Raw genomic sequence first — 16,284 nt, forward strand, 5'->3', positions numbered from 1 at the left:
TCTGCATTCTTCATCAAGTAAGTATACTGTTTTGGTAAATACAGTATACTTACTTACTTTCTTACATACTATAATACAGGTTGTTTTAAAGCAAAACACAGTTTAGAGTCAAACAATAACAATTCTTCAAAATCCCGATCTAACATCACAAACATGTGAAGCTGTGGTGCTGAGGGAAACGAGTGAGCATGCTCCCAATATCCCAATATTTCTAGGGTATCCTGACATCAGTGTCACTGCACTCCCACACACTATACCCACCACCTGTAGGCTTGAATGTTGCTGTTAAAACATGTACATCTCATTCATTCGCTTAAGACAATGACAGCTGTAGTCAACTTGGATTCATGGCAGCTGCAATGGATTCCAATTGCAACCCTGACTCAGAGAATAAGAAATCTAAATATATCAAAATGTTAAGTTCTCAATGTAGCATCACACACTCCTACATGTGTGGATTACTTATGATTAGTATGTCTTATAGTGTTATAGTATTTTTTTTCTCACCAATTACTACTCTTTACTTTACTATTTACAGTGCAACTATATAGCTCTGTATGTCCAGTATTCCAAAAACAATAAAAACAAGCCTAAATAATCAATTAAGTACGTATCTAAGGTTATAATCTCCCATTCAGTTCAGGCTATCACCTCTCATGAGCACATAAATCCAAATGTAGGAGCAGCTTCACATAAGTCACATAAAAAAAAAAAAAAAAATTAAGTCAAACATTTTATCACAAAATGTTTGGAAAGGGGAAAAGGGGACTGGCCTTACAGACTAAAATCCAAACCATAAAATGTATGTACTAGCAACACCTGTTTCAACAAGTGCTCCACACCACATTTGGCTTGTGTCCCATATTTAACTTTTGCTATGTAAGCAAGTCAGCCTCAATAAAAGGAGTCAAAGAAGACAGAGTGGTGTGTGGTAGAAGACCTTAGGAGGCCCCTGCTTGTGGTAAGCTTATATTCTGTTTGCTTTAGATCATTTAAATGTATTGATTATATGAGAAATTTGTTTAATTAATTACTTAAATATCTGTTGAAAAAACTCCACCAATAACTAAAAATATGTGATATGGTTTCAACAGGACTGTGGAATTTAACAGACTGTTGACAAAGAAAGGGCCAGGTATGAATATTTTTATCTATCTTTAACTTGTATATGTCATATGTGAAACATTTAATATAGCTGTAAAGTTTTTGTTCATCCATTTCTGTCATAACTGGGATTAGTGTTAATCTTTACACTATCAACTCATTCTAGAAATAAATACTGAAGGACCTAAGTTGAAGTCACTTCTGGAATTTGATGGGGATGTTAATTATTTAGTTGACCTCAGTTATTCTGGGCTGCTCAGTCACGTGGCTTAAAGATATTAGTTTTAAAAAGATAAATAAGATTAAACTTATTTATAATGACCTCACAGAAATAAACTGCCACCATGAGTACCGATGCAGAGATGGCCGTTTATGGCAAAGCTGCCATTTACCTACGTAAGCCAGAGAAGGAGAGAATTGAGGCTCAGAGCAAACCTTTTGATGCCAAGTCTGCCTGCTACGTGGCCGATGTCAAGGAGCTGTACTTGAAGGGAACAATCATCAAGAAAGATGGTAACAAAGTCACCGTCAAAGTCCTGGACACTCAGGAGGTTAGTATCATGAAGTCAGAGTCAACTGGTAATTAAGTATGATCAGTTCTGATTGTGACAAACATCCTGTTCCAGGAGAGGACAGTTAAAGAAGATGACGTCTCTCCAATGAACCCTCCCAAGTTCGACAAAATTGAGGACATGGCCATGATGACCCATCTCAATGAAGCCTCTGTGCTTTATAACCTCAAAGAGCGTTATGCAGCATGGATGATCTACGTAAGACATTCCGCCTAATGACAAAAGATAACTAGTGAAAATTTAGACATAGAGTTAACGGTTGATTCTCTGCGATCACTTTCAGACCTACTCTGGGTTGTTCTGTGCCACTGTGAACCCCTACAAGTGGCTTCCAGTGTACGATGCTGAAGTTGTAAGTGCCTATAGAGGCAAGAAGCGTATGGAGGCTCCACCCCACATCTTCTCAGTCTCTGACAACGCTTTTCAGTTCATGCTTACTGGTAAGTCTTTACCATACCAATGTAGAGTATGTCAGTGTGAGGGTACTGTCGCAGAAATCCACAGTTAATTCCTTTGTTTTCCCATTAACAGATAGAGAGAACCAGTCTGTCTTGATCACGTAAGTTTCTCATTTGTTGACTTTGTTTAACATTGTCAAATATCTTGATTAAATTCTCATAAGTCTGTGTGTATGACTAGTGGAGAATCTGGAGCTGGAAAGACTGTGAACACCAAGCGTGTCATCCAGTACTTTGCAACAATCTCAGTTGGTGGAGACAAGAAGAAGGACACATCAAAGGTGGAGTAGATTACTGTAGGATGATTACAATTCAATGTTCTGTAAGTAAAGAAAACTTCTGTCCAAGGGAAACATAAAGTTATTTTCTGATGTCACTTCTAAACTTTGATTCTAGGGGTCACTGGAGGATCAGATTATTGCTGCCAATCCCCTGCTGGAGGCCTATGGTAACGCCAAAACTGTGAGGAATGACAACTCTTCTCGTTTTGTAAGTATGGAGGGATTTCTACACATGAGAGGTGTTGTTACAGATTCCCTGTGTGGAGGGATGTTAAAAATGCCTTTGTTCCAAACAGGGTAAATTCATCAGAATCCATTTCGGCACAACTGGCAAACTGGCTAGTGCTGATATTGAGACATGTAAGTAACAATCCTCATAGTACACACAAATGACTGCATTTGAGAATGGGCCAGGCTGTGACTTATGAACAATATTTGTAGATCTGCTGGAGAAGTCTAGAGTGACATTCCAGCTTCCTGATGAAAGAGGCTACCACATCTTCTACCAGATGATGACCAACCACAAACCCGAGCTGATTGGTAAACAGACTAAGTTGTTGCACAGTGATAAACTTTCTTACATTCTTCATATAAAACAAATCTATTGAGTTTCTAACCCTTTTTTTGATCTCCAGATATGTCACTCCTCACAACCAACCCCTACGACTTCCCCATGTGCAGCCAGGGTCAGATCACTGTGGCCAGCATTGATGACAAAGTTGAGCTGGAAGCCACTGATGTGAGTGACCTTCAAAACATTTAAATATACTTTGTGCATTAAATGCAACATCAAAGCTATTGTTTTAAATGTATTTTTCTAAAGTCATTGTGTTTTATGTGGACACCTCCTCTGAACACAGAACGCTATTGATATCCTGGGCTTCACTAATGAAGAGAAGATGAGCATCTACAAGATGACTGGTGCTGTGCTTCACCATGGCAACATGAAGTTCAAGCAGAAGCAGCGTGAGGAGCAGGCTGAGCCTGATGGCACAGAGGGTGAGTATTTAATGTCAGCTCAAAGTGAATAGTTTGGGAACAGCAGTGGTAAAGTTCTTCACCGCCTGGTTTCTGTTACATCATGATGGTTAATCACATACTGTACGTATTAACTATAAATCACTATTTTCAGATGCTGACAAGGTTGCTTACTTGCTGGGTCTGAACTCCGCTGACATGCTGAAGGCTCTGTGCTATCCCAGAGTGAAGGTCGGAAATGAGTTTGTCACCAAGGGACAGACTGTACCTCAGGTAATTAACATATACTGGCACGATTTTTTTGTTATAATTTACATGTTGGACATACAGGGCTGGATAGGGACAAAAAAACAGCCCAGGCATTTTTGGCCTAGGTGGCCCACCACAATCGATCGGCCACCCATCACCAATACACCAACAGTGCAGTCCTAAACTAGACTATTGCAGTCCTACTGTAATATTCCCCCAAACCACTATAAAATTGTGTAGTAAGTGCCGTGGATAAGTGTATCAGCGCAAATGGTTCTGTACACTCTATAGGCTTTTACTGACTCTCTGGTGATCAGATGTGGCCATAGGGTACACAACTCATACTCAAGTAGAAGTACAAGTAATTGTAAAAGAAAAAGAAACACTGCAAGTCACAGTGTCATTTCAAATTATTATTAGGTCTAGAATTGTTGGAATTGTTGGAACGCTGTACAGTTTCAACAATAATATAGTGGGAATGAGCAAATAGCTGTTTATTCAATTGATGCATGAAGCACTTAAAATAAGATTGAACAACTTTGTTAAAAATGTTTTTGCATTTATTCATTTTAGCACAGTATGCTACAGGTGTTATATAATAGACCATATTGTACAGTCACATGTTTATCAAGGGGACCCTTGGCCTAATAATCTTGATAATTGTATCATGATACATATGGACCTAGGTCACTCAGAGCAGCGTAGGCCCGACGAGGATGATTACTTAATTGAAGTAATCATCATCGTCATTATGGTATGGCACACACCCTACCTCCCTGCTCCCTCGATACAAGTCCCTGTAAAGCTACTCCATGCTTACCACTTAACCTACAATCGCCTCCTTCTATGCTCGGCAGTGCCCATGGCTGTCCTGTCCTCCTTCAAGTGCCTGTATCTGCACAATGTCAGCAGCCTACAGCATGTTGAAGATGCTGCGACCCAGAATCAAACATATTGGTTATTGTGGCGTTTTTGTTTGTCCATTAAAAAATAAATAAATAAAGGCCCGAAAGATGCGTCGGCCCACTGGGCAAATGACCGGTGTGCCAGATTACCGGTCTAGCCCAGAGTAGGCCCACATGTCTATGTGAAGTTTAGGCCCTCTTAGGTTTGTAACACGGAATGCATTGTGCAAGTTAAATCTAATGTGGAAACACATTAACCTCATTTGAAAAAGTTCAGAATACTAGTAATCCAGCAATTGCCAAAATTGTTGAGTGACAAATCACATCCTTGTTTTCAGGTGATGAACTCAGTGCCTGCCCTGGCCAAGTCTATCTATGAGAGGATGTTCTTGTGGATGGTCATCCGCATCAACCAGATGTTGGACACTAAACAGTCAAGGCAGTACTTCATTGGTGTCCTGGATATTGCTGGCTTTGAAATCTTTGATGTAAGCTTCATTTCCAATACTTCAGCAGATGATACTTTTTATGACAGAATCATTCTTATTGCCTAAAAGAGATTAATCTGATTATTTGTCCCCTCACAGTTCAACAGCATGGAGCAGCTGTGCATCAACTTCACCAATGAGAAACTGCAACAGTTCTTCAACCACCACATGTTTGTCCTGGAGCAAGAGGAGTACAAGAAGGAGGGTATTATCTGGGAGTTCATTGACTTCGGCATGGACTTGGCTGCCTGCATTGAGCTGATTGAAAAGGTAATGACTGAATTTTGTGATTCTTTGTAATTGTTCTTAATTTGACTTAATGTATCACTTAATGACAAACTTCTCCAAATTTCCTCCAAGCCCATGGGCATCTTCTCCATCCTTGAAGAGGAGTGCATGTTCCCCAAGGCCACAGACACTTCCTTCAAGAATAAGCTTTATGACCAGCATCTTGGCAAAAACAAAGCATTTGAGAAGCCAAAGCCCACCAAAGGCAAGGCTGAGGCCCACTTCTCCCTGGTGCACTATGCTGGTACCGTGGACTACAATATCAATGGCTGGCTGGACAAGAACAAGGATCCACTGAATGATTCTGTTGTGCAGCTGTACCAGAAGTCCTCAGTTAAACTGTTGTCTACTCTGTATCCTCCTGTTGTTGAAGGTAGGATAGTAACTTCATAAACAGATTTTAAGGTTGTAGATTCTGTATATTTTTATCTTACTGTAGCATGTTTTATGTATGTCTCGCCCTAACAAAACATGTGATCTTAAAATTATCAACAGAGACCGGTGGCGCCAAGAAGGGAGGCAAGAAGAAGGGTGGTTCTATGCAGACCGTGTCTTCACAGTTCAGGGTAAGGTTCAACATTGCAAACTTGGGTATACACTACATCTCAGTTCATACTCAAACTCACAAATGTTACATTTCATGACAAGTGTTACCATTTTGGATCTACAGGAGAACTTGGGCAAGCTGATGACTAACTTGAGGAGCACCCATCCTCACTTTGTGCGCTGCCTGATTCCCAATGAGTCAAAGACTCCAGGTACATACAGAACATAATCTCAATGGAGTCTTTGAAAAGTGATTATGTTTTGTTGGTATGGTTACTTACTATTGTGCTGCGTCAACAAAAAGACTTTTTATTCAAAGAAGTCACTATAAAATGTGTTTTTTACAGGTCTGATGGAGAACTTCCTGGTCATCCACCAGCTCAGGTGTAACGGTGTGCTGGAGGGTATCAGAATCTGCAGAAAAGGTTTCCCCAGCAGAATCCTCTATGGTGACTTCAAGCAGAGGTATCAGTAAATATTTTAATACAGTTATTTGAGACTATTAAAAGAAAATGCTCACACTGAACATTCACTCTCTCACAAAAGGTACAAGGTGCTCAATGCCAGTGTCATTCCTGAGGGCCAGTTCATTGATAACAAGAAGGCTTCAGAGAAGCTGCTTGGCTCAATTGATGTCAATCATGATGAGTACAGATTCGGACACACCAAGGTAAGAACCATCACTGCATTGCTACATTAGTGTTTGTACCAATGTATATTGGCCCATGATATAGTCATATCAGGGGCCAAAGAACAAGTGATTAATTGTCAGTATAGAACCATGTGGGGTACGAGAAAATAGGCTACTGTTTTTGTTTTGTTTCAAAAGGTGGGAAGTATTCATTATGTGAGTTCTACCTACATTTATTTTAATTAATTTATTGTTTGTTCAGGTGTTCTTCAAGGCCGGTCTGCTGGGTACCCTTGAGGAGATGAGAGATGAAAAGCTGGCAACTCTGGTCACCATGACTCAGGCTCTCTGCCGTGGTTACCTTATGAGAAAGGAGTTTGTGAAGATGATGGAGAGGAGGCACGTTGAAAACAGCAAATTCTGAATGATGGCATGAAAAATCATTTACAACACTGCCAAAATAACAACTTGTTTTCCACAGGGAAGCCATCTATACCATCCAGTACAACGTCCGCTCATTCATGAATGTGAAACACTGGCCATGGATGAAGGTGTACTACAAGATCAAGCCTCTGCTGAAGAGTGCTGAAACTGAGAAGGAGCTGGCCCAGATGAAGGAAAACTACGGAAAGATGCAATCAGACTTGGCTACTGCCCTGGCCAAGAAGAAGGAACTGGAGGAGAAGATGGTGTCCCTTCTGCAGGAGAAGAATGATCTGCAGCTGCAAGTAGCATCTGTAAGTACACATCAACAGAGAGTTGAGCTTTTTCATGTTTTTCAGTGGTTAGCTATGTGCAAACGTCTATTTTCATAAAATAAACTAGGAATCAGAGAATCTGTCAGATGCTGAGGAGAGATGTGAAGGACTCATCAAGAGTAAGATTCAGCTGGAGGCCAAACTCAAAGAGACAACTGAGAGACTGGAAGATGAAGAGGAAATCAATGCTGAGCTCACTGGCAAGAAGAGAAAGCTGGAGGATGAATGTTCAGAGCTCAAGAAGGATATTGATGACCTGGAGCTTACCTTGGCCAAAGTGGAGAAGGAGAAACATGCCACTGAGAACAAGGTGTGTAAATATTAATACATCTAGCAGATCAAGTAACATTTAAGCATTACCATTTAATAACAATATTTTTCTTGCAAACTTAGGTGAAGAACCTGACCGAGGAGATGGCCTCTCAGGATGAGAGCATCGCTAAGCTGACCAAGGAAAAGAAAGCCCTTCAGGAGGCTCATCAGCAGACTCTTGATGACCTGCAGGCTGAGGAAGACAAAGTCAACACTCTGACCAAGGCCAAGACCAAGCTTGAGCAGCAAGTGGATGATGTAAGTTTACAAAGTCTCTTGGATTGGAAAAGCAAGATTCTCCTTGAACGTGATGATTAAAAACTCATATTAATGTTCAGCTTGAGGGTTCTCTGGAGCAAGAGAAGAAGCTGCGTATGGACCTTGAGAGAGCCAAGAGGAAGCTGGAGGGTGATCTGAAACTGGCGCAGGAATCCATCATGGATCTTGAGAATGACAAGCAGCAGTCTGACGAGAAACTGAAGAAGTAACGTTGTTTTTGAATTTGTACAACCATTCCTTTAAAATGATGATCAGCTGCAGGAACTCTTACTATGTATGCTATCTATTATTCTCACAGGAAAGACTTTGAGATCAGTCAGCTCCTTAGCAAGATTGAGGATGAGCAGTCAATGAGTGCTCAGCTTCAGAAGAAGATCAAGGAGCTTCAGGTGAAATATTGTGTGTCATCAAACATTACTGTAGGCTTTTCCCGTTTTGTGTGAAAAAAAGGTAAAGTTTACTGAAAGACAACACACCTACATTCAACAGGCCCGTATTGAGGAACTGGAGGAGGAGATTGAGGCTGAGCGTGCTGCTCGTGCCAAGGTTGAGAAGCAGAGAGCTGACCTCTCCAGGGAACTTGAGGAGATCAGTGAGAGGCTAGAGGAGGCCGGTGGTGCCACTGCTGCTCAGATTGAGATGAACAAGAAGCGTGAAGCTGAGTTCCAGAAGCTCCGCCGTGACCTTGAGGAGGCGACTCTGCAGCATGAAGCCACGGCTGCCGCTCTTCGCAAGAAGCAGGCTGACAGCGTAGCTGAGCTGGGAGAGCAGATCGACAACCTCCAGCGTGTCAAGCAGAAGCTTGAGAAGGAAAAGAGTGAATACAAGATGGAGATTGATGACCTCTCCAGCAACATGGAGGCTGTTGCTAAAGCAAAGGTACACAATACATTCAATTCTATTTAATACACATCTTAGTGTAGTCAATAAGTTAAAATATGATCACTGATCTGATCTCTCTTTTACTCATTAGGGAAATCTTGAAAAGATGTGCCGTACTCTTGAGGACCAACTAAGTGAACTGAAGACAAAGAATGATGAAAATGTCCGTCAAATCAATGACAGTGGTGCACAGAAAGCACGTCTCCTGACAGAAAATGGTATCTACAAGTTATCAGTTATCTGTTGAGTGTTATTAAGAAATGTCACACAAAGTAATCATGACATCTTTCACACAAGGTGAGTTCAGCCGTCAAATTGAAGAGAAAGAAGCTCTTGTCTCTCAGCTGACCAGAGGCAAACAGGCCTTCACACAGCAGATTGAGGAGCTGAAGAGACAGGTTGAAGAGGAGGTTAAGGTAAGAAAACGTTGAGTGTACCAACAATACTTCCTGTGTGTTATTTCAACATTTTGCACACTGAATATTATTTCTTCCACCAGGCCAAGAATGCTCTTGCCCATGGACTGCAATCAGCCCGCCATGACTGTGATCTGCTGAGGGAGCAGTTTGAGGAGGAGCAGGAGGCCAAGGCTGAGCTGCAGCGTGGAATGTCCAAGGCCAACAGTGAGGTGGCTCAGTGGAGAACTAAGTATGAAACTGATGCTATCCAGCGCACTGAGGAGCTTGAGGAAAGCAAGTGAGTAACTTTCAAACAATAAATGTCCAGAAGTGCAGCATTTTAGCATAGCTCAACTGACAATGGTACTGCTTCTATCAATGCTTGCATTTAAGCAAATATCCAAACATTTAATTATTATTATTTTATTTCATATATTACTGGAAAAATATATATATTAAATTAAGAATGTGTAACTTTCTTTAACTGAGAAACAAACTGCACCCCTTTCAAACAGGAAAAAGCTGGCCCAGCGCCTTCAGGAGGCTGAGGAGCAGATTGAGGCTGTGAATTCCAAGTGTGCTTCTCTGGAGAAAACCAAACAGAGGCTCCAGAGTGAGGTGGAGGACCTCATGATTGATGTGGAGAGAGCCAATGGGCTGGCCGCCAACCTGGACAAGAAGCAGAGGAACTTTGACAAGGTAACATTTACTTTGTGCGACCATAACATCGAATCAAAGAAAACTAACATGATGTGTATTGATTATTTAGTAAGTAAACTCTATTAATTGTGTTATTCAGGTGTTGGCAGAGTGGAAACAGAAGTATGAGGAGGGTCAGGCAGAGCTTGAGGGAGCACAGAAGGAGGCTCGTACTCTCAGCACTGAGCTGTTCAAAATGAAGAACTCTTATGAGGAAGCTCTGGATCAGCTGGAGACCATGAAGCGTGAAAACAAGAACCTGCAACGTGAGTTCCGAACAGCTAACATTTGCTTTCTTACGCTGTATTGTATGTACGCTTAACAGTATTAAACACACGCATCTCTCTGCAGAGGAGATCTCAGATCTGACTGAACAGATTGGTGAGACCGGTAAGAGCATCCATGAGCTGGAGAAATCCAAGAAGCAGGTGGAGACAGAGAAGGCTGAGATCCAGACAGCTCTTGAAGAGGCTGAGGTAATTTTCTTCAAGAAATTTTTATTAATTATCTCAACTGCAGAGTGCCTTGGTCATATTTTAGTATGACGTCCCCTTGTTTCCTGATCTGCTCCTTTCTGTCCTGTTAAATTTAATTTCTGTTATTACATTATGCTTTTAATCCAAACTTAACACTTACAATACACTTATATTTAAATTTGTTCAAACTGTGGAGCGAATAATCCCTTAATTTCCTAACAAGACTTTAATTGTCAAACATTTGCAGGACCATGCTGTGGCAAATTCAGTAACTTGCACTGTTCCCATATGGTACTTATTATTTAACAGGCATCAGGAGTTTACACACCCTTGTGTTTTTACCCCAAAACGTATTTTGGACTGTTCTTTATTTGTTGACCCCGGTAATTGAGATGTGGCATTTATTTGGCTACCAGCTTTATTTGATATGTAGTATCAAATAAAGTTGGTTTTAAGGGCAGAAATTCACATTTTTTTCTCTGATATCATTAGGGAACTCTGGAACATGAAGAGTCTAAGATCCTGCGTGTCCAGCTGGAGCTCAACCAGATTAAGGGTGAGGTGGACAGGAAGCTGGCAGAGAAAGATGAGGAGATGGAGCAGATCAAGAGGAACAGCCAGAGGGTGATTGACTCCATGCAGAGCACTCTGGATTCTGAGGTCAGGAGCAGGAACGATGCCCTGAGAATCAAGAAGAAGATGGAGGGAGACCTGAATGAGATGGAGATTCAGTTGAGCCATGCCAATCGCCAGGCTTCTGAGTCCCAGAAGCAGCTGAGGAATGTGCAGGCACAGCTGAAGGTATTGTAAGACACAGAGCTGTTGCACAGGCTAAGGTCAATGCTCCTATTTTGTACTCATGTGAATATTTTCCTGATGTTTTTTCACCAGGATGCTCAACTGCACCTTGATGATGCTGTCAGAGCCCAGGATGACCTCAAGGAACAAGCTGCTATGGTGGACCGCAGGAACGGTCTCATGGTGGCTGAAATTGAGGAACTTAGAGCTGCTCTGGAACAGACAGAGAGAAGCCGCAAAATCGCTGAGCAGGAGCTGGTGGACGCCAGTGAGCGTGTTGGACTTCTGCACTCTCAGGTGAACAAAACAATCATTCCTTTTTCTAAATAACATGTGAAAAATCTGTCATGTGGTGACTTAAGTGACTAAATCTGTTTACTTTTTAGAACACAAGCCTTCTGAACACCAAGAAGAAGCTTGAGTCTGACCTGGTCCAGATCCAGAGTGAAGTGGATGACACTGTTCAGGAAGCAAGGAATGCAGAGGAGAAAGCCAAGAAGGCCATCACTGATGTAGGTTTAACTTTCCTTTGTTCTTAATTGTACATAATGTAACGTAATGTGTTTTTTTCAAAATATTTCTCATTAACATTTCATGCCGTCTCCTTCAGGCTGCTATGATGGCTGAGGAGCTGAAGAAGGAGCAGGATACTAGCTCTCACCTGGAGAGGATGAAGAAGAACCTGGAGGTCGCTGTTAAGGACCTGCAGCACCGCCTGGATGAGGCTGAGAACCTGGCCATGAAGGGTGGCAAGAAGCAGCTCCAGAAACTTGAGTCTAGGGTAAGACAACTGTGTTAAGATTTGTAGTTGAACAAATGTAAGAAAAAGTTTGGATCCTAATATTTGATGAATTGTCTGTTCTTTTGAAGGTGCGTGAGCTGGAGACAGAGGTTGAGGCTGAGCAGAGACGTGGAGCGGATGCTGTTAAGGGTGTCCGCAAATATGAGAGGAGAGTAAAGGAGCTCACCTATCAGGTACAGTCACTTTGAAAGTTAACATGTACAAATCAGTCTAACATATTATTATTACATCTAACATTTAAACATGCAAATTTACTTTCTATCACAGACTGAAGAGGACAAGAAAAACGTTACCAGGCTGCAGGATCTGGTTGACAAGTTGCAGCTCAAGGTGAAGGCCTACAAGAGGCAGGCTGAGGAAGCGGTAAGGACAAAACTTTTACAATGAGGAATTGATACTATGTCATGATAGTTTCATGTACAGCAGACCTAGAAGGCCTTTTTGACCATTTAAATATTTTCTATATCTTGTATTCCAGGAGGAGCAGGCAAATGTTCATCTGTCCAAGTGCAGGAAGATCCAGCATGAGCTGGAGGAGGCTGAGGAGCGCGCTGACATTGCAGAGTCCCAGGTCAACAAACTCAGAGCAAAGAGCCGTGACTCTGGAAAGGTAAATATATACACATTTCAGCGTAATAAAAAATCCATTGAAAATCCCCATACTGTGCTTATTTATGTCAAGCAATATTTAAGTCATCACTGAAACCTTTATATGTATGCAGTGGAGTGTATATATCTGCACATGTACTCATGTATTTATTTATTTATTTACAGGGAAAAGAGGCAGCTGAGTAAACTACTCCTGATGACGGGCTTTTTCTAATCATATAATATGATGTGAAATATACCACAATAAAATTGTTTTTGTTGAAATCTCAAATTGCTGTCTGTGTTATTTGGATCTCAATGTGTCCTCCAAGAGAGAGCAAATGTGAAATTTGTGACACAGTTAAACAAAATTCTACAATCTTTATTGGTATGGATGGTTACAACACAGTATGCTGCACACTTTTTTGATGTATGGGCTATTTTAAAATATATACCTGATGTAACCATCTCCGATTAGGAGATTTCTTTGGAGGCCACAGACAACACTGAAATATTACAGTTAAATAAACTCTGACATCCCAGAATTACACCTGAATGTTCACTTTTGGCCCTGCTCAAAATGCATCCAGCTACAGAAAGTGAAGAGTGGAAAAAGTTGTAAGAAGTTCTATTTGTTTGATAGGAATGTTTAACAGAACGCATGTGCCAACATTTAAGAGAATAATCAACCTCCACACTCGTATGTCACTGCTTTTATGACATAAGAGGAGTAACCAGAAAGAAGACTGATACTGTTTCAAGGATTCTTCCTGCTTCCAATTTTGTCATATTCCCCCTCTTATTGATGGTGTCTCTATATTACTGATTCTTGTGGTGCTTGTGCAGTATTATGGCATCATGCTGCAACAAACTTGAAAGGCTAAACCATGCTTACTAGTAAAATAAACTGAAGCTGTCACAATATATTAATTATTTGGTAACCAAACATTTCTACAGAAAGTGGAAGGTGGTATTTTGAAGGATTGTTTATTTGATTCGTTATTCATCCAGTGTTTGCGAGTCTGGTGGAACCACATAAAAAAATTTAACAGATTTTTATTTAATCTCAGTTGTAAGCAATATAGACAGCATACATGGTTCATATTTGTATTTACCTCTGCTAAAACAGATTTATCAATAAAAAACTACATTAACCCGCATGACTAACGTCATGTGATTTACCCAAACCATGATGTTTTCCTTAACCTAACCAAGTAGTTTTATTGCCTAATCCTAACCACATAGTTTTCTAGCCCAAACCTAATCAAACAACAGTTTCACGTGACTTACGTAATGTAGTTGAGGTCCATTCGCCTGTCGCTGGACTGGTTCTGGAAACACTCGTGTTGTTTTGGGAAGCATTGACATTGTCGTTTAGGAGGACAGGTTGCAAATTTGTGCTGGTCAACACATCACGGACAGAGTTTTACTGTGTGCTGCAGATGTATTTCTTGCAGTTCTGTCTTCATGTCCTTCTTAGGTCTGCATACATCACAGAGCTTCTTCTTGCTGCAACCTAGAATGAAAACTAGTTCAGAAATTTTATAAAAATTCACACAGATATACTTACTGAATATAATAAATAATAATCTACTTTATTTGTACAGCCCTCAAAACACAGTAATAGAGTGCTTTACAGAACCAAATAAAATAGTGCAGTCAAGATAAACACAACAAAATCAATTTAAAACATAAATCCTGATAAAACAACAGATTGCAATAAAACAGGTCAAATGTGAGTGATAAAATATGTATAGAAACTAGACAATAGGTTTACTATAAAAAGCCTTCCTTTAAAAGGAGGTGAGGAGTGATTTAAAAGATGATACTGAGTTAGCTCAGTTAGTTATAAAATAAGGGAAGGCATTCCACTCACTGTTAAATTCTGGCTAAATGTGGGAACAGCTTGTGAGAAACACTGTGGTATTATCCTAGAGCTCCTAAGATGCTCTGGAAAAAATTGTTGCCAAATGTTCTGCTCAAGATTGGGAAACATTGATGAGGTTTCTTTCTGATCCTGCTCTGTATGGCACATCAGGACAACATGTTTTGGACTCGTTAGAATGGAATCATTACTGTTGGATGAATAGTCAAAGAAAATATTTCAGTATTTTAAGAAGCCAAGAAAAGCTTTAGTCTAAATTTACATATGCGCAATTTATTAAGAGTTATAAATAATGATGAAGAACCTTTACTTGGGCGGCCTTGCAAGCAAGAGTATCACTTTAAAGTGAAAGAATTTACGCTCATATAAAGGCAGAAAATAGACATGAAGCCCATAAAGATACTTGGGGTCATGGTTACACTCATAAAATGCAAGTTAAATGTCAGCTGCTACACAGTGTGTGTATGTGACTTCTATCTAGTTCTCTCTGCTATCCCCAAACACGTCTCAGGAGTCAAGATGGATGGAGCAATCAGAGTAGCTTATTCTGCATCACTGGGACACAAACACAACCACAGCTGTTCATCATGAATGAGAAGATGGTCAGATGTCCGCTCTCCCTCAAACCATAGCATGGCATTCCCAACTACTGTGACTCGTCCATATGTGATTGTATAGTGGTACAGTTTATATATAATATATAAATGTAAATATAAAAATACATATCTTAAAAAAGATTACAAAAACATAAGACATTAAAACATCTTCTAGGCTTTGTAATAGTGAGCTGCCATCAACAACAAATGACGTTTAATGACAATACTCACAAATAACTCCTACCCAGCAAGCAATTTCACGGTAAAAAGACGTCTAAACAGAGCCCAGACGTCTAGGCTAAAACAGGGCTGAATTTGGGCTGTCAGTGAAAGTTTGGTAGACGTCTAACCACAGCCCAAGAATAGATCAAATACACAGCTTTTGAATGACTACATATCTACTTCTAATAGACAGCAGAATAGTGGCTAAAGGATTGTTTTTACTCAAACATGTTCTCATAAATGGTAATTCGTCCAAACAAATTAAATATAAAGATTTTATTAAGAAAAAGGATTACAACGTAGATAATACAACATGATGAAAATATAAAGGAATTATTGATAAAATATTATTATAAATACGAAAAAGAAAATACAAACAATTTTAACAACATGCGGTAATAAAAACATAAATAATGACAAAATAAATGGGTTGGCTAAGTTACATCCAAATCTAGATCTTCATCTAAGGTGCTACTTGATGCAGCAAGAGCATCAGATGCGTCTCTTGGTTGGCATCAGTCACTCAGTTAATCTTTTACACCCATGCAGCACTTTTATTTTATACAAGTTAGAAGCTGCTTTTTTAATGTATTTATAGACTACATGTTTTCAAAAAAGGAGCTTTAAACACAATCTTATCAGAGCTAATGATAATATTAGTAAATTTTAGCACACCAATTTAAGTGTGCCATTGTCAACTTTAATCATATAAAATGTAATTGCCCAACAACAAAAATTGTGGCTACTGAAAATGCTGTGTGGCTACTAGTAACTTTGGAAAACCACTAGCCACACTGGCTAGTGAGCATAAAAGTTTATGTCAAGCCCTGCCCATTACATTACCATGGACATATTGGATTACATTTTAATCAAACGTTCTCACTCAAAAGCTCCATTTTTACGAAAATAGAACCAAAATTTGCTGTGCTACCTCCTTGTGGTGACAATGGAGTATAGATGGCTTGTCTGCAGCCTGCAAAGATTACTCCTGCAAGCCCGCTACATATACTGCAATAAAATGCTTAACATTTTTATATATAAACATACCTGCAACAATGGGACACAAACACAACCACAGTTGTTCATCAT

At 40.1% G+C, this 16,284-nt stretch overlaps 1 protein-coding gene across 1 annotated transcript; it reads left to right on the plus strand.

Annotated features, from left to right (window-relative positions):
- The first annotated feature begins 1,448 nt into the window (after window positions 1-1,448).
- Window positions 1,449-12,777, plus strand: LOC119893275 (myosin heavy chain, fast skeletal muscle-like). Its single transcript, XM_038705305.1, has 39 exons — window positions 1,449-1,655; window positions 1,731-1,874; window positions 1,960-2,116; window positions 2,208-2,235; window positions 2,316-2,415; window positions 2,531-2,623; window positions 2,712-2,775; window positions 2,857-2,955; window positions 3,051-3,154; window positions 3,276-3,414; window positions 3,548-3,666; window positions 4,886-5,035; window positions 5,135-5,305; window positions 5,396-5,696; window positions 5,819-5,889; window positions 5,994-6,081; window positions 6,217-6,334; window positions 6,416-6,539; window positions 6,763-6,899; window positions 6,982-7,237; window positions 7,326-7,568; window positions 7,652-7,828; window positions 7,909-8,054; window positions 8,148-8,238; window positions 8,339-8,728; window positions 8,823-8,949; window positions 9,029-9,147; window positions 9,231-9,427; window positions 9,645-9,828; window positions 9,929-10,094; window positions 10,180-10,304; window positions 10,797-11,105; window positions 11,196-11,399; window positions 11,489-11,614; window positions 11,713-11,883; window positions 11,973-12,077; window positions 12,172-12,267; window positions 12,383-12,514; window positions 12,679-12,777. The coding sequence occupies exons 1-39, from the start codon at window positions 1,449-1,451 to the stop codon at window positions 12,697-12,699; spliced, it is 5,799 nt and encodes a 1,932-aa protein (XP_038561233.1). The 3' UTR covers window positions 12,700-12,777.
- The last annotated feature ends 3,507 nt before the right edge of the window (window positions 12,778-16,284 follow it).

The sequence above is a fragment of the Micropterus salmoides genome, unplaced genomic scaffold (assembly GCF_014851395.1).
Source record: "Micropterus salmoides isolate LMB-PRFRI ecotype aquatic unplaced genomic scaffold, ASM1485139v1 Ms_hic_scaffold_8, whole genome shotgun sequence".
NCBI lineage: Eukaryota > Metazoa > Chordata > Actinopteri > Centrarchiformes > Centrarchidae > Micropterus > Micropterus salmoides.

Coding starts and splice junctions, on each gene's coding strand:
- LOC119893275 (XM_038705305.1), top strand. CDS start 1,449: ATGAGTACCGATGCAGAGATGGCCGTTTATGGCAAAGCTGCCATTTAC. Junction 5,697..5,818: donor GTATCCTCCTGTTGTTGAAG/GTAGGATAGTAA, acceptor AATTATCAACAG/AGACCGGTGGCGCCAAGAAG. Junction 7,569..7,651: donor AACATGCCACTGAGAACAAG/GTGTGTAAATAT, acceptor TTGCAAACTTAG/GTGAAGAACCTGACCGAGGA.